General features: G+C 33.4%; 1 protein-coding gene across 5 annotated transcripts in view; it reads right to left on the bottom strand.

Annotated features, from left to right (window-relative positions):
• The window catches only part of LOC106165467 (uncharacterized), a 36,820-nt gene that overhangs the window by 6,724 nt on the left and 6,044 nt on the right, over positions 1 to 24,052 (bottom strand). The window contains exons 3-17 of one of the 5 annotated variants that reach the window (XM_087002655.1): positions 20,366 to 20,421; positions 18,661 to 18,717; positions 18,237 to 18,308; positions 15,812 to 15,879; positions 15,319 to 15,380; positions 15,152 to 15,176; positions 12,555 to 12,613; positions 10,879 to 10,966; positions 8,997 to 9,044; positions 5,182 to 5,327; positions 3,615 to 3,720; positions 3,214 to 3,230; positions 2,896 to 2,920; positions 2,194 to 2,727; positions 1,628 to 1,711 (exon numbers count right to left, since the gene is read on the bottom strand). In XM_087002655.1, the coding sequence (XP_086858781.1) occupies positions 1,628 to 1,711; positions 2,194 to 2,727; positions 2,896 to 2,920; positions 3,214 to 3,230; positions 3,615 to 3,720; positions 5,182 to 5,327; positions 8,997 to 9,044; positions 10,879 to 10,966; positions 12,555 to 12,613; positions 15,152 to 15,176; positions 15,319 to 15,380; positions 15,812 to 15,879; positions 18,237 to 18,308; positions 18,661 to 18,717; positions 20,366 to 20,421 (1,447 nt within the window). Of the gene's footprint in view, positions 1 to 1,627; positions 1,712 to 2,193; positions 2,728 to 2,895; positions 2,921 to 3,213; positions 3,231 to 3,614; positions 3,721 to 5,181; positions 5,328 to 8,996; positions 9,045 to 10,878; positions 10,967 to 12,554; positions 12,614 to 14,376; positions 14,409 to 15,151; positions 15,177 to 15,318; positions 15,381 to 15,811; positions 15,880 to 18,236; positions 18,309 to 18,660; positions 18,718 to 20,365; positions 20,422 to 24,052 lie in introns of all 5 variants that reach the window. The other 4 variants (XM_087002656.1, XM_087002657.1, XM_087002658.1 and 1 more) reach the window with 4 other exon arrangements.

Below are 24,052 nucleotides of genomic sequence, written 5' to 3' on the forward strand. Positions count from 1 at the left end.
TCCTTGGATGAGTCAGACCTGTGATCTCATATCACAAAGGAATAGTCTTTAAAGGGTATAAACAAAATCAATAATAGAGAAAATGTGATTAGACTCTAGCATCTTTTCCAAGTCTCTAATTACCAATGATAGCTCCCCAGATGAAATCAAATTGCAGCATGTACTGATCACTACAGATTAACACTACGTTACAGAGTGAGAATTTAATTGAACTTAATGTAACTAATGTTATTGGCAATCAATCTTCTTTAATTCTAGATGACTAAATACAAATAAAATTCAACATCTAGCCTGAAAAAGTGTACAAAAATTTTATCATTATATAAATCGCATGGGCTTTAAAATCTGAGCCCTCATAAAATTGTCACAAGAAGGAAAAAATTTAGTCGTGATTTTAGGACAAGTAAAGGCCCATCTGTCAGTCCAGTGATGGCTATGTGTAATAAAAAAAAGTACTTAATTGGAAGGTGGGAGATTTAAAATCCATCAGAACAGCCTTATGAGATTTCATCTCAAATTTCTTTATATTTCCTGGCAGCAATTCTTTATACCTTTCCACACTTAGTCTAACAAATAAAAACAACATCACAAGTATAACAAAGTGGTCAATCATTGGACACTGATCTGGCAGATATCAACCTGCAATACTAGAGGTAAAAATCAAACAAGAGAGTTGAGATCTCTGTCAAAAAAAAAAAAATAATAATAAAAAATAAAAAAATCCGCCCCTTTTTAAAATATTAGGAGACCTAGTTTCGTTTAAAATTGTAATGACCGGGAATAACTGTCCATCCTGAAAATACCTTCAAATTTGTGTACAACTTTGGAGAACATCATGACCACTAACAGATCAACAAACCCATGCCTATGAAAACATACCCCCCTTCATTGGCAGAGATGAAAATCAAATTACATAGAGCACAACACTGAAGCAACAGCAACTTTTTGACGCAGACCTACAACACAATCACTTTCCTTTAAAATGCACAACAAATGCAATCACTAATCTCAACTGTGGTTGACTGCCACTTTGTTTTGTCTATGGTCTAAAAATCCACTAAAACAATCTGAATAAATCTTTTTGTGGCCACATTACCCAATCATAAATTAAAAACTTCCCTCATAAAAGTTAAAGAGTTTCACAAACAAATAATGTTTATAATGAAAATGCAGTAAAGGGAAAGTAACAACTCACAATCTCACTGTCTTGACTATATAACCACATACAACTTATTTGTGTCCAATTTTCACATTCCATTACACAATTCAAATTATTTGTAACAAAGTTGTTGAAATCAGTTTTGTGAAATCATTCTTGCTCAAGCCTCATACTGCATTTTGTATTTCCCAAACAGAAAAGATAGTGCTGCATAAAATATGGTGGGTAAGTTGAAATTGTGTTCACAACTATTCACATATACTAGTGGTCTCTTTGTATTTCAATCACACTTCATACATTTCCTATACCCATCTACCTTTATACTGCCACTGAGTGTCATATTAGATCTGTATATTTTCACTAGATTCCATTGGTGCAAATTTTATGAAATAAATGTTGCTTTATCTTTGATCAACCATGTTGTACATTTTGATAAATCGGGTAATTCAGAAAGGTGACTTACTGTACCTTTTTTATGTGGTATGGTAGCTACACTTGGAGGAGGGGGTGGGGTGTCCTCTGGCTCTTCAGCTTTAGGAATGGGAGGCAGGGCTGCAGAACAGAAGATAACAATGTTATACATGTCATTTTAGCTCAATTTTTCTTCCACATTTATTTAACAGTAAGAAATACACAAGGAGTATATATATCATGACATACATTATAGCAAGCTTTCAAAGTCCTAAATCTGATTGTTCTACTACTGAAAATGATTATAGGGCAACCTTATTATGTATAAGAAGATTTGGAATCTACGTCAAGATGATTTCCTAAACTTGTTTCAATCCAGCAAAAGTTGAAAAATGAACCAATATTCCACACTAAGGTGTTGAATCTTAAAAAAGGAGATTAGGAATACAAATGTGACCTACTAGTACTACTGTAGCATAAGGTTATCCAACCTATAATCAGAGACTTAACATGCAAGCAAACAGAAATTTATGAAATAAGAATGTTACAAGTTTAGCACTTTGCTACACCCAATTAGATACGGAAGCCTCACTAAAATTCAATGCCATGGTTGAGAGGTTCACCTTTTGCTCCACCTTTAGGTGGTTTGTGCTGCTTCTTTTCTACAGTTTCTGGAGATTGTGACCTTTTGCTGACAGGGGAGGAAGAACTACTTTCGTCAGCATTTGATTGGGTTCTTGACACACCAGTAGACACACTGTTACTACTTGGCTTAGGTTTGGGCAACTTTCCTGGCACGGGAACAGGAACGTCTGCTGCCCCAGCATTTTTCTGCAGGGCTGCTATCCTTGCTGCTATACCTCCTGCCTTTTCCTTTGCAAGACTTATATCTTTACTGTCATTTTCAGTCTCCTTCGGAATTGGTATTTTATTTTGTGTATTTTTTGTCCTATTAATTGCCTGTGGTTTGGGTACTATAGCTGGTTTATTAGTTACAGGTTGAGGTTTAAAACTGGGAACAGGGGGTACTTTCTTTTCTGCTGGCTTAGGTTTAGGTTTGGTAAGTCCTTGGGGTGATTTGGCTTCCTTTGGCAGCGGTGGTAGAGGACTTTTTGCAGTAATTTTGGGTTTGATTTCATGCAATGAGCCACCAGAATCTGCAAAAAAAAATTAAAAATAAAATAAAAACCTTTGAATAAATATAGGTAGCTGCTTCACATCACATTAATATGAATCTGCATCAAGACTCTTTAATCTAATTTACCTGTTGGCTATTTTTCTGTATGTTTAAATTTACTCAAAAACAATTGGTTAAGTTAACTGACCTGTTTGAGGTGTTTCATATTCATCCTGAAATATTAAAAAAGGATTTTTAATAAGTAATTCTTTCAATATGAGTATTGCAAACATTATTTTCTTAAATTCTCATCAATGATAAATCCATTACAAATAATCAGTACATATATTTAATACCATATTGGAATAAGTTTTAATCATTTAAAGCACTTTATAATATAACCCTACTGTGCCAAGGGTTCGAATTTTGTAATTTTGACATTAATTTGGTCCGTGCTATATTTTTAACTTGGTCTGCCAGACGTCACAAAAACCCTCATCTTAATAGATTTTTGCTGTGTACTTACATCTGAACTGTCTTGACCTAAAAATAAGTAACATTCAAAAATATATTAAATAGAATATAAGAAATTTTAGTATACTGAATAAGTTTATGTATCCCATCAGATTTAACATGTGATTGATGTTTTCATTTACCAATATTCCAAATTTGTAATACATAATGAAATATTGAAATTAATATTTGTATATAAATGTCTACTCTTTTCAAGAAAATGTAAACATCACAGGAAAACAATCCAGAAATGTTATCTTAAGCCCAATTTAGAACATCTCTCAATAATACTACATTTATTCCCTAATCAAATTGTAAAATATCCAAAAAAAAAAAAATCTTTCAGGCAAATTTCTAACCCCCGATTAACAGATATATACCACTTGCATATGTTTTCAACCATGAGTCACATACCATGACTTGGCTTGGGGTGGTTTGGGGGCAGAGGTGGTGGTATATCTTTGTTCTGCATGTGGGGATTCTCTGGAACTTCATAGTCTTCAGTTGGTTCAGCATTCTTCTGAAAATTAAAAGATATATACATGGATAACTATTGATCATATCATTATATCTTATGCCATACCATATCACGTTATTATACAGTTATAAACTGGGTTTGTTATGAAAAGCAATTCAACTGTCTCCAATGACAAGCTATTATGCGAGGCTGACAGGCCCAAGGGAAATAATCTGTCATGAGAGGACAACTGAGCTGCTATTTAGCCATTATAACACTTCCATACTTGTGGTATATTTTCACCTATTTCAGAGGTTCTCATAATAACTATTCACAAACAAAAATGACAGCAACACCTTTTCTTACATTACATATTATATAGTGCATAATAGAGAATCCAAGTTATGTTACAATATCAGTCATCATTTGTCTTTCTTTGTACGGGTCACTTGTTGCTTTATTTATCATTCATCACTTGTAGCCTGACTTGTCCTAAAGGTAATGTGGCACTCACCTAGTGTATACTAGACTGCCAATAGCATTGCAGGACATACAGGTATGACATGATTTCTGTCAAGTTATTTTTATGCCAGTAGCTATTTGGATGTGGTCAGTTTTCCTCTTATGTCCCCATACCTTATCATATAGTGACTCATACTGATAACACACTGTGAGAATTATCAAAAAAGTAAGGAAAAGATATCTTATCCAACTCAATAATATAATTCCTATATAACACACCAAAAACCATCAGATTTAGGCAAGGTTTAAGGGGAATGAAGCAGGCATTGTTTGAAAGAACCATTACTAGCTATAGATTTATGATAAATACCCTGTCATTACCCATAGGTCTAATAACTAGCCAAATCTTTTCCAGGGCATCAAACATATAAAGTGGTATCACATTCTATATATAGTATCAAATCACTGAACTAGTGTATATAGCCATCTGTATGATATCAAGAATGATGATATGGAATAACAGCTCTAACTGGACTGGGTAATTATGGTCCTAATCACAATGTAACTGGTGTTAATTTATTTAATTTCCTGTTCTCTGAGTCCTTTATTCATGCAAAGTCAACAAGATTAACTGTTGCCAATAATTCTATGACTGTGTATCTTCCCCTCTTTTTAACTATAGCCTGCTGCTGCCACTACTATAATTGTGCATGCACATGTGCACGCACACACAAAGTGACACACACATTATCAACCTGTAACTTTTACAAATTGGGAAATTTTAAGGTCATAACTTGCTATTTCCTCACCCTACTCTCCTTCCTTCCATATGTACTTCCATGTGTACTTTTATACCCGAGTATTAGTCTCAATACATTTTAGCATAACAAGGCTCATGCCAAATTTTCATCAAAATTCTTACACAATTCATAGGGAAAAGGAAATACAGCACCTCAATTTTTCAATTTCTTTTCACGAGAAGAGAATAAATGAAAAAAATAACCAAGTTTAAAAAATCTCATGAACAGTGGCATAATCCAGGATAATTATAATCCTACTTACTGCAGGGACAGGTGGGGGTTTATTGCTGTGCCCAATGGCTGGTTTCTCCCCAGGTTTAGGTGGTCTGGGTGGTGGTGGGGGTGGGGGCATATCATCATCATCAGGCGCTGGGGGCGGGGCAGGCCTACGTCCAGGTGGTGGAGGCACTGGAAATAAACAAAAGTGTTACAGTCTGTACCAAAACCACTTTTTTGAACAGTGTTTCTTGATATACAATAATAAATTATGTAAGATCATAAGTGTCTATGTAATACTTGTCAAAATGTACATTTTGGCAAACTATATATTTTTTATGTTGGGTTGCAATAAATAACATCTGTAAAGAAATATTCTAATACATAACTGCAGTCTCTGTACCTGCCCTAATGACAAATCCTTATTCCAAATAATCACATCCTAAAATATTCCCTGATCCATCAATTTGTTCAGATGCCATCTCTTCCTACATGAATTGTACCCTACTGTAACACAAGAAGATAACTTATTTCACTCCTTTAATAATGCTTAGTCCCAAGTGCTGGTAGAACTATAAACTTTATCAACTCACTTGGCTCAACACTGCTGTGTGACAAACGTCTCTTCACAGACGCATAAAATTTCACAACAGCATCCATTTCCTTTAGGACCAGCAGAAATGACCATTACAAAACCGCAGTGGACACAGATAATATCTGTTCTATATTTTCAACCATGAAGTTCCCTGTTTAACTTAGAGAATGGTTAAAATTTCCACCATGTATGTGTTTATATCGCAGCAATCTCAGTGAGAACAGCCGATGAGACAAATGAAGTGTTTATACTGAGGAATGGCTATAGTCATGTACATAATTGTTGGGACCATTAAGGAAAATTCTTTGCACTTAATGGTATCCCGGACAGAGAAAGTTGATTAACAGATTTGTAAGGGCTGTGCTGAATTATATTGAAACATCTCTCATGTGTAGTTAATAAATAATCATTAAACTCTTAATTAAATCATGGAGTCAACAGAGATTGCTTGTGTAAAAATTACCACCTATAGATCAAGTGAGTGATCTTGCACTTTACAGATAAAATAGTGCTTTTTTACTGTGGTATTCATTAAGGGGCCATTTGAAGTTTCAGATTGTTTTTTCATAAATCATGCCTACAAGATGGCTGATCAAAAGAAAAGGTCCAGCAAACATAGCTCAATGTACGCCATAGTCTTTTTTCATAAATCAAAAAAAATCTGATTACAAAAATGGGACCATGATGATAAAAAAGAGGTTTAATTACAGGGTCAAGAGTGATAAAGCAGACTCTGCTAGATCCTCTCAACTGAATCATTGGTTGTATGTCTGTCAAGGTCTTTGTATCTCTAACTTGAGATTATTTTCAAGAGTTATATCCAAAAAAAAAAAAAAAATTAAATCAGAAAAGGAGGGCTGATAAAACTATATATGCTCTGGATGTAAATGTTCTGAATACGCCTACATTACATTACGCACCTGTCAAAATCACCCATACACAATAGGTGTCGCTGCATGTCATGTTTTGTAAATAATAGTTCATATATCATGTTTTTGTTGTTTTTTTGTTTCTACTCAAGTAAATGTTACTTTTACATTAACAACACCATTAGCAATAAAATCTTACATCAATCTTATTTGAATATATATTTCTCCTGTTGCAAAAATTGCTTCAATCAACATTAAAATAATTGTGTTCAAAAGACTGTTTTCAACCTTTTCAAAAGATTTTTAATCACTTAACATATTTTCTTCAAGCGGAATGTTAATAGCCTCTTGTTTCCACTTTTCACATATTTGTATCCTATGCAGTGTAAAAGAACATGTGGCATACTACAAGAAATGTGACATTTGAAATGTAATAAGTGGTAGTACATGTAGCAGTATGAATGTGTGTGGCAATATGGGGGACATTCTCACTAGCAAGCAAAACGAGGTCCAATTTATCAGAAGAGACTGCTGGTCAAATAAAACCTCTTTCCATTCATGCTGGTATCGGCAATAATAACCCTTGTCAATAGTGTTTCCTGTTAAGCATGTGCACTATCGTTCTCAGTAACCAGTGACGATATGACCATTATGGTTGGAGTACAAGTAGCAATGATTGTTATGCTATATAAATATATTAAATTTATTCATAAAAAGAAATGTTTCCACTAAAAAATGACATGTGGGACTGTACTGTGATTAACCTGCAAAAATATGATACATTGCCCACTATTGCCCATGACTTCCAAATGTAAGCATCCCATCTATACTGTGATTTTGAGTTAACTGCAATAAAACCAAGTCCAGATCTGGATTTATTTGTACCACAGTCAGGGGTATGTAGTCTGTTCACATAGGAAAAGTAACCATGATAGGACAGAGTCAGGTGTAAACCGCCAGTGTGAATGGCTCTATGGTTTATAGGAAGATTCAGAAATTAGGACTGTGTAGTAATAGTAGTAGTAGTATGGCTGTGTGTAGATGAAATGACTAAATGCTGTTTAATTTGTATAAATTGCATTTCCAGCAAATTCTTATCAAGTACAATGAACAAACACACACATACCCCAGTACACACATACACACACACACACACACACACACACACACACACACACACACACACACACACACACACACCACCTTTCACTATAAGCTTAATATATCACAAGCACTTCAGGCAAAGGCAACTTCTAAACATTCTTCACTAAACTGGGAAAATATCAAGTATTAAAAGCATTTTGCCATTCTCAGTTGCTCAGTATCAACTTTTTTACCTTACTTAAAAAAGGATATCATTAAACTCCTTGTTCACAGGGACAAGTCACTGTGACTGTGTCGCTCCACTCCTGGTACTGATGTACACAAAAAGCTGCATTACATGTTCTCTGTATCACAGCAAAAATAGCAGTGTATTATTCACCTTATGATAATTAGCTAAATTTCAGGCTTTTTTTCAACTTGATAACATTCCTGAGACATCCCATGTAGACTTGGCCGCATATGTTTAAAAGAAATTGCAGTATATTATTCACCTTATGATAATTAGCTAAAGTTCAGGCTCTTTTCACCTTGATAACATTTCTGTTATATCCTATGTAGATTGGTCACAAATGTTTTATTGTGCCCTAGTTCATTCAGTAAATTACATGTGGTCATAAAAAGGAAATAAAATCTGCAAATTAAATTCTGTTATCATACATGACCTGGTTGAAGTTTGACAATTTTACCCGATAAAACAAACTGCTGGAAACTAGACAACCTGTGAATGTGACTTGTATAACTTCTTAATTACCAAGTATTGGGTATATGAGCCCTACCTTCTCCCCTCATCATTCCAAAATATTCTCTGTGTATGGATTTTAAAATATTATCTGTGTATATCCAGAAACAAGGTCTTGAACTTCCAGTCTTAAGCACTGCTCTACTTCTCTGTCATGGTGCAGCCTGCTGTGTCTCCTAACCCCAGCTACATGTACCACTGTAGAACAAGCTACTTCAACACTCAAGTTAACAAGATAATGAGTTACGGCCTCACAGCTATTGTGTGCTGTACGCACTCTCTCCAGTATGAATGCAGGGTTGAAAGATTTCACACACTCATTTCTACCTGCATTGTTTTAAGAAATTTAGGTCTTTCCTCTTACTATCTTTTTATCAAATTGGTCCATTTAATGGACATTTACCATGCTGCCAAAGGGCATGTTTACCCTGTTTATGCTTGCCTTTTTTATCAGCAGCCTACCAATGTAATCAGATTTAAACTCTGACCCAGAAAATTACTTCCTTATTTTATCACTGGAATGTAACATAACAAATATATACTTTTCTACTTACAGTTATTTTCCGGCTTTATATAGTCAGCACTGTCATCTGATTCAGGCTCTGAAAGGAGAGAGTAAAATATATTTTGAACAAATTTAATTTAATTTACCTGACAGGTCATCATCTCCGATTAGATCCAGGTAAGCTGGTACGTCATCAACGTCATCTTCCCACCTTTCATCTTCCTCCTCATCAAAACTATCAAAATCATCATCATCATCAGAATAATCCATTTCTTTTCTCTTTTACCTACTGACTGTGTTTTTCAACCTTATACCGTCCTCCCACAAGGTTGTTATACAACATGTAATTCTTTAAATGACAATGTCCTACTTTTGATTGACAAACCTCAAACTAAAAATTCCCAGTTCCAGGATGCAATAATATAGGCACTACATCATATCACCACTACTTGTGGATACAAGTACACTCCCACTGAAATATTACCAGTACCAACTTGTTTGAGTGAGTGCCATAAAGTTGTCTACGCATTTTATCTTTAGTGGTTATTTGAAAAAAAAAATGTGGTAACAATTAAGATGAATAATATTCCAAAACTCATTGACCATAGCCTTCTGAATATTGAAACAGGAAAAGGACACATTCCCTGCCTTATTACTACAGATAGTAGTTTAGATTAAACCACGGGTATGATAAATGTTGATTAAATGTCATCTCCAAGTGATGAATCGTTACAATGATATCTCCCTGCCATTGCTACCTCATGTGCTACCTCATTTCCTCACAAGTGATCTATAATTTATTGAGGATCTGGGGCACACTTACCAGGGCACATACTTCAGGGGGAAAACACACCGGGTGATTTTTTAAATATGAGCTTCTTTCTGGTTGAATCAACTGACATTTCAAATAAATAAATATATAATAATAATAAATACATTTAATAAACTGGCTGGTTATTCTTGTTTTGGATCAGTATATTATCAACACTACAAGCAGTCCACTAAGAGGTAACCTTTATATTAGCAGAGAAAACTCTAGAAATATGTGGCAAAAGTAAGAAATAAATCTTAGCTCTTGTGGAACAATTATGCACAGTGGTCTCCTTCAAACAATAGGAATCACAGATGTTTATAAAGGGTACACACAAGCAAATGCACACACTAACATAGTTCCATATGCATGCAGTTTTATTCTGAAAATGCACTTCTGCATTATGCACAGTTTAAATAGAATAAAAATATCAATAAAAGGCAAATCAAAAGGATTTCTAATAAATAATACCACATAAATAACTACAATGTAAAATAGTCCAAAAGTGCAACATCATGACCAAATATTTTATGGTTAAATTTTTACTAGAATTCTTCCAAACGAAATAATCTGAATACTTCAATCATGTAATCTGCATGAGTCATCATATACTGAATTCTTACCTTTTCATATTTTAACATCCTACTTTCCAAACTCACAATAAAATTATAGGTCAACTGATAGTGACAGTGTACTAAGACTAAGAACTCTCACTTTCATTAAGAAATCTTAGCATTTTTCTGTCTGACACTTAAAACGTTTACACAAAATTCATGTATGATGCCAAAAGAATAACCCAATAAGCTGGTTTTGAGAAAATATAAATTAACAACCCACTTTAAGAAATAGATGAAATTGTTGTTAATTCACTTTACCTTTTGACCCTTTATATATCATTGTCTTTTTAACAAGAATAACTTTACAAAGAATCTGTTCTTTTGAAAAATACTTCTGGATTCCTTTTCCAATACTTAAAATATCTTTCTTTGGCCCTAGATAAACCAGTATTGAGTAAACAACTTTAAATGGACTTCTGCAAAAATATACTGAACAGAAGTAGAGAATTTTCGTCTTAAAATTAAGACCCTATCTAGACAAATATTTTTGGCTCCAGTATTACCTTGATTGCTAGCTAATCTAGCAAAAATGGTGGGTCTCTCCTGAGCATCTAGGTAAAAGCTTTCTTCTACACTGGCTTCAGCATCAAGCTAGCAGAACAGAGGTGTTAGCAGGAATCAGAACAGTTAGTTTCCAAAGGAGAAAAGTACAAATAGGGTTATATAATAAAGCATTCAAAATGTTTGAGACACATATCTGCAAGAATAGCATAAAGTTTGATGAAAAAATTTAAAGTTAAAATTAAAACAGACAAATAAAGATAACAAAATAGGGTGCAAAGCAAGCAGAATATATGAATATATAAGGACTAATCTTTCATCATGCATCTATTCAAACCGTTGACATTACAGTTTAAAAATTACATGTACTATGAAAGAATATATATCACAAACCAAAAGTAATGACAAAATGTAATGAAATAGTATGAAAACTTTTCACAGTTATGTAATACAGACAAAACATTGCAACAGCTACAAAAAATTGTTTTTTCATTCAAACAAAATCATACACCCCTCTCCCTCTGAAATTTGTGTTAATCACAGGTAATTGCCTTGCATTCACTATATATTGTGCACAATATATCAAGAATCTTTCTCCAAACTAATAATAATTTAACTGAAAGAATAACTATTCAGGTGCTATGTATATTATTTAATTAATTCATTCATTAATTAATGATTGCTGGACAGAGGATTTTTTAAATTCTAAAATAATGACAAATATTTCATTAATATTCACAAAATGTGTACAAAATGGGTAAAAGGTCTTTCATTACATTTTCTAAATTACATATTAACAGTACTTCAATACTACAGTTATTAGCTAAATTGCTTTCTCTTCAGTTAGCACACAAATGAGGGCACAGTTCAATTCACTTGGTTGTGAACTACAGGGAGTTGTGTTAGTTGGGCTCTTTAAATCATAAGTAGGAACTGATTACTTAGAATCAATCTTCTCATACTCATAAAAGGTGGGAGCAGATGTAGTAATTTGAAGAAAACAGAGGTGGTGTCTTCATTGTTTTTCTTTAACTTCATTTTTTTTGTAATGTTCCAAGATAGGGTATTTAGTCTACAGCTTTCTGTGTGAAACAAAAATTCCAGCATGCAAACCTGTCTTTGACACCATGTATCCCCAAAATATACCTTAATAATAAGTAAGAGATAAAGAAAAAATAATAAAAAAACAGAAAATTTCTGGGTTTTTTTAATGAAGAGAAGTTACCATTTTAGAGGTCAATACTCAGAATGTTTGACTTACTACAGGAATAGGCTGACTCAATTGAGTGTGTCTCATCACAGTAGATAAATTATGAATTCTATACATTTACATTTTCATATTGACAGATCCACATTTGTGCAATGGCTGCCAGGCATACTGTTTAAATATATGATAGTCAAAAATATATTTTTGTTTATAAATCTAAACAAATCAGGGGGATAAACAGTTACCAGAAAATGTGTTTGCATGTAAGAGTCACTTCAAAGATGCATATCATGATACTATTCCTTGCACTTTAGACATCTTTTCTTGTTATTTCTGATTAATCTTAATTTCCCATCATATATTATTTAACTGTAAATTCTTCAACTAATAGTTATGTGTTTCAAAAATCAAATGTTACTGCGTGTTCTTTAAAAGTGCATCTCAAAGCAGTTAAGCCCACACAAAACATACATTTTGGCCCAAACCAACTTGTGAATCTCTCTCCAATTCAAGATACTTCTTATTAGCTGCTGTAAAACAAACAAGCTATACTTACGAGTAATGCTATGAAAAATATCTGAGTCTTAGCACTTGTTTAAGGAGGAACAGGTTAATAATTTTGGGGAAAATTCAAAAGGATATAACTATTGTAATCACATAACCATAAGCCAAGTGCTTAATTTGACCTATCATTCATAAAACTGAACAAAAAGCTACATATTCAGTCATTATCTTTTCTTTTCTTTTTTTTTCTTTTGCTGAACTCACAAAATAACAACACTGCAAATCCAGTAAAAGAAAAATATAAGGATTATAAGGCCAGACAAGAATCCAATCCAGTTTGATCTGGTCAAAACCAGATCAGAATTCTGATCTAGACTAGGTTCAAATTTTCAATCACCTAGACCAGATCAGAATTTCCATCTGGTATAAACCAGATCAATATTGCCAACACTTCGTAAATGCAGTTTTGACATCTTTGAAAGGGATTTTAGCTTAAATGTAATACTGGTGCAATCACAAATATGTACTTCAGAACTGGATAAAGTGCATGTTTCTTTTTATATTTGAATGTGAAATAAAGTTAGAACAATTCAGGATTCAGACAACACTAACTCACAAAATAAAATAGTTCCATTTAATTTAGGTTTTGATGGAGTTATTTACTTACATGTTATTAAGTGACAGGAAATTTGTATAGGTATGATAAAAAAGTTTCTTTTTACTTGGGATAAGGATTCCTCCTTACAGTTCAGGCAGGACTGGATTCATATCAGGCCTCTGACTTATGTCAATATGATTTAGACTGGATGTTTAATAATTCCATCATGCTATAAGAAGCTGCTCTAGATCTGAATTAAACACTAATAAATAGTGAGGGGCAGAGATGGTACCCAATGTTGATGCAAGGATAATTTCACATATATTAAAGTTCCTTTCAGGGATTAAATGGGAGCAATTTCCAGCAAAAGCAATTTCCTATTTTGAATGTTTGCAGTTCAAGGCAATAATCAGGTGCCATTGTTCTTAAATTTACAACTCAAATAGAGATTTTCAAAATCCAATAACATCAATCACACTTGCAAAGTGAAGAAAGAAGGTTAGCATGCTAAACTAAAGAAATATAGTTGCTATCTAGAAATCTGTACTACTGTTGTGGTAGAGGCAAAAGCCATCTCACCTACAGCATTTACAATAATCTGCACTACATGAAAATTTGAGTTGCTTTTTTTTTACAGAAAATCAAAGACTAGAAAACATCATTGCTTTTGTACTCTATTTTTACATCTAAACAGGGTTCCTAAAAACCTTAAAAATGAGGTTAGAGAGACCAAAAGGTTCATCATGCAGAAAATGAAGCATTACAAAGATCCAAGGGGCTATATACTAGTATATACATACATGTATAACAAAGGAGTCATTCTGACAGAATATGCAGCAAATATGAAGTAAATTGCCCTTTATCATAGGACAGGTTAGTATTGTGGTATCGGCTGTCAGATCTCAGAGGCAGGTGTGACAATACAGAAGACTATGATCCCAAATGCATATAATGATTTCACTCATTTGGGAATTATTTAAAAAAAAGATGGATAGCTAGATATGAAACAGGTGACAGTCCTTGTAAATCAACATGCATAAATACAGGCTTGGGGCAGTAGTAGCTTAAGTAATCATATGAAAATGACAAAGTTGCCTAGCAGAAGGGGGAGAGGGCAGCAAATATGGTTGAGTGAAAACAAAACAAAGCTGTTACAGTGTGTGCAATAGAAGGCAAAGACAGTGTACTTACAGCAGCCTGGTACATAGAAGTGTCCAAGTGGTCTAGAATAGCAGTGCAAAGGCAACACACAGACATGTGAAATAACAGTAAAGTAAAGTGAAGAAAGAAGCCTGAGCAAAAGCAATTATCAAAGTTCACTGCAAAGGTGTGCATAAATTACACTTTTTATAAGAACGGTGACAGATAAATCAAGTGAAATCCTCCTCAAAACTTTCATACATTTTATAATCTTTTTATCATAGATATCTTCAAAAAAGATCTCCATAAGAATATTAATGGGAGTGTTGAAAACAAATTACTCTCTGCATGAAAACATGACATTAGGCTTGAGTAAGTGATACACTGTTACATATGAGATTATCACACTCAAACAATCTTGAGATATGGGACAGAGCCAGGTATTATGACAGTACTCACTGCAATGTTCCACAATTCTTTATATTACAATATTAAACAGCTAACAAACATAAAATGAGAAGTAACCAGGTGAGCAAATTTGAAGTGTCAAGTTTAGGACACAACTCTGATGACAGTTAATTGAAAACAAGGTTAAATTTAACATATCCATTCTTTTTTAAATTTCTTTTTTAAAAACTTGTTTTGTTGATATCACAGCAGTTGAAACTGTATAGGTGGGATCACATAACACAAGTGCTGGAACAATTAAGGTAATCAAATATATCAGAATAAACATCAATGCTTGTAATGCACAGAACATTAATAAACAATTCCAATGTTTCAAAGTGTAGCAAACATGCTACAATAATTAATTTAAAACACTCACCCTCAAAACCTCCCTCTGTGTCATCCTGAAATAGAGTTTAACAATAAACATAATTTCAATCATAAATAATAAAATTTGGATTTGATTACTTAAAATCTCCACCACATTTTAAAAGAAGTTAGAAAACAAATCATAGTGCATTTGTTACACCAACAAGTCATACTTACCATACCGTCTTCCCATTCATCCGAGTCCCAGTCATACGTATCATCATTGTTATTATTACTCTCTGAAAATCAAAGACGTCCAAAAGTTCTCATTAACACCCTTTTTTTAATCAAACTTGATGACAAATAAAAATTATCTAAATATAAGTTTGGAGGTCATGCTTACAGATTCTAAGCTTTAGAAAGATAGGTTATTTTCCATTTACATAATAGTGCATTGAATAAATAATACAAATCTAACAATTTGGTTTCTGAAGTAAAAGTAAATGTTCTTTGTTAACTGGTGAATATTTCAAATGCTAAATGCACCCCAATTACTTTAAGATAATAATAAATAAATAAAATAAAATACTCATAACAATAAGCTAAAATCTATAGTGTTTAATTGCCAATATCACATTCTGAAAACCAAAACTGGGCTTTATAACTCAAGGCAATATGTCTACCACAGATATCAACTATAAATCAATTATATATATATATATTCGTGTACCTGGCTTGAAATCCTTTGGTGGAGGTGCTGGCTTGCCTATACCTAGCTTGTTGCCTAGTTTACCAATTCTGCAAGGATCAGAATGTACATTAAACAGCTTGCCTAAAATTCAGCAGTGATAATAAAGACACTTTACTGTAGACAAAATGCCCCAATGAAGGGGTGATGAAGTTCATTTATAGCTCTTTACTCAATATATGCAGGGCTTCAATAATGATCTCAAAACAAGGAAAAGTATTATAAAATTTAGAATAAAGAAGTACTAGCAACAAATGGACAACTTTGAAATTAAGATTATTGAAGTGTCAAGACACCTTTAATGTAAATAATAATGGCAACTGCTCACAAAATTCTAACAAAATTCTGATCTCAATGTTTTTTAATAACATATAAAAAGATTATTGGACAGTTCCCAAAAAGGGCCCAAATTCACATCAAAAGCATTCTTTTAAAACTGATAACAATAAATCTTGAAAGAAATAAGATTATCTATTAGATTGTTCACATAAATAGTTTGGTCTGAAAGATGTATTTATTATCACAAAAATGCTACAACTATAATACCAGAAAAAGTGAAGATTTGCCATTTGTGACTGCAATATATTATCATACAATTGACAAAAATGATAACAACAATACATAGAATGCTGTTTGACTGCTTCATGCAAGATGGAGATAAAATGTAGTTACACAACTTGTGAGACAAAATCATCTTTAAGCTGAAAATGTTTATGCCAGTATATAAATTGGCACATATAATGACAGCAGATACTATAAGACATGGTACAAAGTACATAAATAATACACATCAAAATATGGATTTAATGTGCATCACGAAATGCTCACTGCTCAAAACCTAAAAACACACCCATGACAAAAGCAATAAATTGCATGTGTTTGTGTACAAATAATCGACCACAAGCAAGCACCACTTTTTGAATGAAATACCTCCCAGTTAAGACATGCATAATCACCCTGATCAAAAGAAAGTATTCACATTCTCATAAAAAATGATAAAATATTTATAAAAATGTAATCTATAAAATGCCAGCAATGACAAATTGGTATTGATGGGATTTGGACTATACATTGTACAGACTTCATTTTTTTTTCTAAACACCTTATTTTGTCAAATGAGGTGAGTTTTGAAAAATGAAAAAATCAACTATACATCTATTGGTAAACTGCTGTTCTCAACGATACCACAGCATCAGGCCTTATACCAATATATTGGTCTACAAAACTGTGTTATACTATCCAGTTGAACAGTAAAATTAATCATAATAAATGCTTATAGCCAACATATAACCTTCTCAAAAAGATACACATTTCCAACTTTTAAAAGGATAAAAATGCATTATTCCATTAAAAACTTACATTAAAACCATGTGTTCTAGGTAATATCTCCATATATGCATGCAGAAAACTATTTCAAAATAAAACATCAATCAAAGTTGTCTTCAAAATGCATCTTACACATCTGTCACTGACACACTGAAATACTACAAACAAAAATGGCATGCAAGGTCTTCTAAACAATCCACTGCCATACCTATTAAATTGCTACCAAACCAGGATCATCAAATCTTTGTGCAGATGTTTCATAACAGCATTAAAAAAGGGATAGAAAAATAATTTGATAAAATTGGCAAAACTGTGTATGTTCCCAAAGGGTTGAGGTTAATGATTATTTTCCAAGTTACCCCTCTATATTCAGTTGAGCCTTTTTAATACTACGTATGTTAATTAATACATATCTAAATTTAGAATCTAGTGCCCTTCCACCATCAAAATAAAAACACAAACAAAACAAGTTAGCCCTAAACATCATCATAATTATATCAGTTATAGCTACTAGTACCGGTATGTAAAAATTTAAAGCTGAGTACAAGCCTTAAGCAATTTTTTTTTTCATTGTCAGTCAAAAGTGCATGTTTTTGTGATATTTTCTTGCCTTGCCAATACCACTTGCCTTTTTTCTTAAAGATATTTTGAGATAGCATCTGGTCAGTACACATGTGCTACCACAACAATTCAAATGGTTGTACAAAAATTTTTGAAAAAAACTGTGCTAAAAATGAAAGGTCTATGAATCATTGTCACAGGATTGGTTCTTTTTTTCCTACACAATAATATTTCAATTATCTCAAATTTTAATCAATCATGCAAAGAAATTGGTAGTCATTTGAATCTATTTTAATATCATTAAAAGAAGCTTATTTACAATTTGTAGATATAAACATCCACCCAACGAAAAGAGGAGCAAAAAGAACACCATTCTCTTGGAAGCCACATTATCACCCAAGGGTATAAAGATTATTATCATATGTCACTTTCTGTTCAAAATGAAGTGAAACATGCATTTTCATATCCCAATGTAATAAGCTACCCATTCCAATATAAAACATTGTTTTAAAATTACTACCTGGTCACTGTTTCAGAAAGACTTTCTGACATCTCAGACAGCTTGTCAGAGACAGAAAGACGGAAAGCCAAACTGCAAATAATGTTCCAAGTCCAAATTAATATCACCATAATGATTGTATCATTATCAACCTTACTTCAGTTCTTAATCACAACTTGTCTGCTAATGTGAAGGACTCATATTGTGTTTCAAAGATGACAACCGAACACAAAATGTGAGATTTTATGGTGAATATAAATTAAAATTTTTAATGCATGTGAAAACTAAATAAATCAAGTAAAGAATATTGCAATTACTTATAAAAAGTCTAAAAAGTTAAACAATTGTCTTCTGGTTAATAGTCTGAGTACATATTAAATTGTGAGTTCTGTTTTAATAAATAAATATTTAAATACAAATCCGAAGCACTGGTCAGGATACATACCCTTTAGTTGGTTTGTTTTCTGTTTTGGCAACAGCATTGACTGCCTTAAGAATTTTCCTACAAAGTAAATTAAAGTATTTCAGTATATGTGATTATACAAACTTGTAATATGTATTGAAAATTCTTCATTATAAAAAATATTTATAATAGAAAAACACAGATGTCCTAGTCTCAGCATGTTCAAATAATGTCAGTGCAAAAAAACAGCACACTGAAATAACAAATTCTACTGTTTATCTTTGGGCAAGTTGAATCCTGCAAATAAAATAGAAACTGAGGCATTATTATTATTTGTTTTATGAACTGCCACCAGGTAAAATTATGTTTATCACCTATCATTACTTGTCATGAATGCTTATTAACAATTCTCAGCCTGAAGGGCTCTAAAACAACAATTTCAACAGATATCATTAATTTTGCACATCATCAAGTTAAAGGTGACCTAATATTTTATCTCATGGAGTGATAAATAAATGACTTGCAATCATCTGCCAGAATACATTTTTGAAGCATTTAACAGTTACTAGTAAAAGTAATTTCAAAATGCACTTGGTGGTATTAACATTTTAAAAAAGTTTTATAAAAGGTCTCTACACTAAATAAGAAAGGCAGTGTATAGAGTACCCTATCCATGATAATATCTAAGATTATATTGGTGCATTCTCATAAGTGCCATATATATATATATATATATATATAGAGAGAGAGAGAGAGAGAGAGAGAGAGAGAGAGAGAGAGAGAGAGAGAGAGAGAGAGAGAGAGAGAGAGAGAGAGAGAGAGAGAGAGAGAGAGAGAGAGAGAGAGAGAGAGAGAGAGAGAGAGAGAGAGAGAGAGATCCCCATAATGATAATATTAAATAACAAAAATAGTAAGTAGTGGGGTTATTCAGTGTAAAAAAATGGAAAAATGCCATTCGGTCTCTGATAAATTTATACATCAATCTAAAATTGTAAATTCTTTAAACACAACATGATTTTCTTCCTCTAAATCCAATGCCTTAACTTAAAGTTAAACTGTGATTCAGACTAGATATTGGTAGGTGTCTGCTAGTGAGACCACCATGTCATGCATGTCAGTTTCCTATAGATGGTATCAATGGGAGGCAATTTACAGGTTATACTTAACCCTCAATAGGCTATCTGATGTAAATAAAGGGTAATACATGTAAACATATATTTTTTCTTGGAAGAAGTCATCCTTGCTATTTAGAAGTGAGGTGATATTGTTGCAAACATTTTAAAGTGATTAGATTAAATCTATAGAAAGGATGCAGAAATAGGCTCCTTTGAATATGATGGAGTGCAAAATAGTCTGATAATAAAATGTCACTCATGTCAGTATAAGCTCTAAATATTGTGTAACATTACTAGCTGAATAAATTATTATTATTAAATAGAGAATCTGGGGTAGCGCTAACACTCGCCAATTTAGCCAAATGCTAAAATTGCCTTAAATTGGCTAAAGAAAAAAGGCTTGATTTGACATGTTTTAGCCAAATTATAACCATTTTGATAACAAATTGACAAAAATGGGGTGATATGGCTAAGTGAAAAAAATTGCTAGCGCTACCCCAGAGAATATTAAAATCTATATTCCCTAAGCTTGTTATTCTAACATATTAATTTGTTAAAGTAAGTTCATATCTATATAACAAGCAAGTGCATTTTTTTGAAGAAACAACAGTGACATGCATAATCACACTTACCGTCTTTGAGCAAGGGGAACTTTTCCCATGTATAAAAGATCTTGTTCTGATAATTGCTGCAATAGAAAGTACTATAGGTGAGCGGCAAAACCCCAAAAAGTGCTTTATTTAAGGAGTTTAGTGTCCCCTTTATACACAGACCTGAATTATATATCATTTGAAAGCTCAGAGTCTGCTGGTCAAAGTTAGCCATGATGTGGAAATGGCAATTGCCTGCGTAACCATGGAAACGGACAATTTCCAAGATGGCCGCCTGTTTTTTTGCATTTTTTCTAAAAATACAAATCATTGATAAACATACCTAAAACATTGTCTATCATCCAACCTTTACATGTTTTGTGATGAGGGAGGTTATGGGCTAAAAAAAACACCATAGCAAGATTTCAAGATGGCCGCCGTTTTCAAGATGGCCGCCATTGTTTATGAAAAATTGGTCAAATTTTCTCATTTTATTCCAAATCTTTCCATATAGAATCAAAACTGTGGTGTCCACAAAATAGTTATTGCATGAATTATACAAAGTAGGTATATTTTCATTTAGTTATGGCATTTGGTTAAATTTGGGGGATGGTAAAGCAGTCAATTTTCAAATATTCAACATGGCCACCATGAAATGCCTATTTCCATGAGGTAGCCTTTTGTGCACTTAAATAATCAAAAAAATTATTTTTATTACCAAGCTCAAAACATATTTTTGCTAGATGCTAGATTTTACATGATGCTTCATACAACTTCTTCAAAATGGCCACCATTTTCAAGATGGCCACCGTTTTCAAGATGGCTACCATCATTTGTGAAAAGTGTTTGAATTTGCTCATTTTATTCCAAATCTTTACATATAAAATCAAAACCATAATGTCCATATGACTATTATGGAATGAATTATACAAAGCAGTTATTAATTTATTACATTATGGCATTTGGTTTAACTTCAGTGATATTTTAGCAGACATTTCTTAAATATTCAAAATGACTCACTGCCATGAAATGCAAATTTGTGTAACTTGGGATTTGATTCAGCTAAATCATCAAATAAATAATTTTTGTGTCCAAGCTCTCATACATATTTGTGCTAGATGCTACTTGATGCTTAATACATCTTCAAGATGGCCACCATTTTCAAGATGGCCGCCAAATGGAGTTTTTTTCTCAAAATTGTATTACGCACATCTAAAGGATAAAATTATTCGCAAAGCATTACTACATATATGGTTGTAAAAGAAAAATAATTGTAGGATATGTGCTATTACTGCAACTTTTCACTTGTAATAAATAATTTTTGGATTTTCCAATATTTATATGTACTAACACATGTTAAGTCAAGTCAAAGTTAATACTGTATTTCTTGTTGTGAACCTTTGTGTGCGATTGTCACAGTAAAAAGAAATCCCATAGTTTGGAAATATGTAGACAATTTAAAAAAATAATTTATTTGTTTTGATCTATAAAATTTAATGTATTTACCATTACCAAAATGTCTGTCATATTAAAACAGGAACCTATCTTTATTTGAAGTGCATCAGTCCATATAACCCACTGCAAATCCATGATGCATTTCTGCGGTCTACATTTATCAAGTTGACTTCTCAGTAAAGAAAGGAGCACATAAATACACTATTTTGCCGCTTCAATTATCTTCAAAATTTTACCTCAGTACATTTCTAAGTACCCATACTCTCATATATCCCTTAAAATGCTTGTGCCTGCATGCATTATCTACTCACACACACCCACGAACCCATATACATGCTAAACCCTTAACGTGTTCTTTGTATCTACATTAGTGACCTGTCACTCATGCTCTTTCATCAAAATCATAATCAATTTCAATACATGTCCCCAGAGAATATGGATTCTGACATATCTAGTAGGTACACTGGGTCCTTTAAGCATAGTTTGTCGGAAACAATTTGGGCAACATTGCCCTTACTGACACAAGCTGCATCTCCCGGTAACCAGTGCACCCTGTTCTAACAAAGTTTAAAAGAAGAGCTTGAAGGAGGCAGTCCCAAAACTGAAATGTAGGAAATTCCCCTCATCCCCAGGCCTGGAAATCTGAGAAATTTGGCAGCAGATCCTCAGACATACTCTCAGATACATGTTGGTCACCCATAAAACCCACAGCACAAGACTTGTAAAACTCCTACACATTTGACACCTCAAACCACACCAACTGTGAAACTTCGCTATTCTTTCTTTGGTACCAAAATAAAAAGCTGACAATCTGAGAGATATCAAAGCTTTAAATGCCAAAGTAAGCCCTCTTATTGCCATGTTGAATTGTTTTCCACACAACCCTCTGCGCTGAAGTGGATGCTGCATAAACATCAGACTCTACAATGGCCACCAATGGCCAACAAATCTGCAACGGCCCAAATTTTCCCAATAGAAGCAATGAAGCATGACAGTGTATGGGAACCACCCATACAAATGACATGGCAACCAAACTCTTCAGGAAAAGACCAGTTTATTTGTTGGGCTATGGCATATAGCTGTTGGTCGTCCGTTTGTACAGCAAATTGCTGTGCAAGTGAAGCACTCGTACCCCAATACATTCAACATTGTGGTGTAAAATGTGTACATGTCATTAGGTTTAACATCAAGAAGTGGCATATATGCAACTGCAGTATAGGTCGTTTTCTTCACAGACAGCTGATTGAATCCTGTCCAGAAAGAAATGACCTGCAGGTGCCAAAGCTAAACTTTATTGTTTACAGGTAGGAGATTTTGATGGGACATTCTCAAAAGACTCCATGCAATAACATTAACTTGCATTACATTCTCTTTGTAATAATTGAGCTGTTCTAAAACCTCTCTTCTTGGTGGCTCAGCAAGTGTCTTAGGTTTCTAAAATGGTGTGCATTCTATTGGTGAATTGGATTTATCAGAGAGAGCAAGTGACTTGGACATCCCAACTTCTAATGGGATTCTTTTACGTACTCACAGGGAGGTGTAGAACTTGCTTTTGAAAAACTACTGGCTCACCATAGCATGGGAGGTGTTTTCCCATCCGTAGTTTCTGCACTAATGTCAATGTTGTCGTCACCCTCATGGATAATATGACCACCATCACAGTGTGACACAATGTCATGTGGAATGTAGACACCATCTTGCTGCCTTTTTACTTCTAACTCAGCAATGTATGTCATTAATCCTTCTAATATCACCATAGGAGATGCAAAAACCGTGGCTGTGAAAGGTATCTATCAAACTACAAGACCCAAAATCAATGTGCAGTTGTGCTGCAAGTCCTACTTGTAGAGGTGGAAGAACTTTGCAACAGCTGAACATATGCATTCAGCAATAGCCAGGCATCTTCTGTGTACACCATCAGATGATGGAAACTCACTGCTCTCTGCATTAAATGCATCTAAGTTGGTTAATCCAAAAAACAAACTTTAAAGCAAATCTGGGACAAATAGGCTTAATTTCTGAGACTAATGTCACTTGGTAAGGGGTAGTATTCTGAAAGACCTTTTTTTCTGTGTTTTCAAGATAGAAACTGCTTTGTATACATTGATTAATTGGAAGACACGTGATCAGCATCTTCTGTCACTGTATCTTATGGATCTAGTGAGATTGTTGAGCTCAGGTCTTGTATGATTCTTTGGGCAGCTTTGATAGCGTCACCTAAAGAAATCTTACTACAACACATAACAGCTAGTGGACTTCCCTTGTCCGTATTAT

Source organism: Lingula anatina, chromosome 1 (genome assembly GCF_051362555.1).
Source record: "Lingula anatina isolate TDL-2025a chromosome 1, LinAna3.0, whole genome shotgun sequence".
In the NCBI taxonomy this organism is placed as follows: Eukaryota; Metazoa; Brachiopoda; class Lingulata; order Lingulida; family Lingulidae; genus Lingula; species Lingula anatina.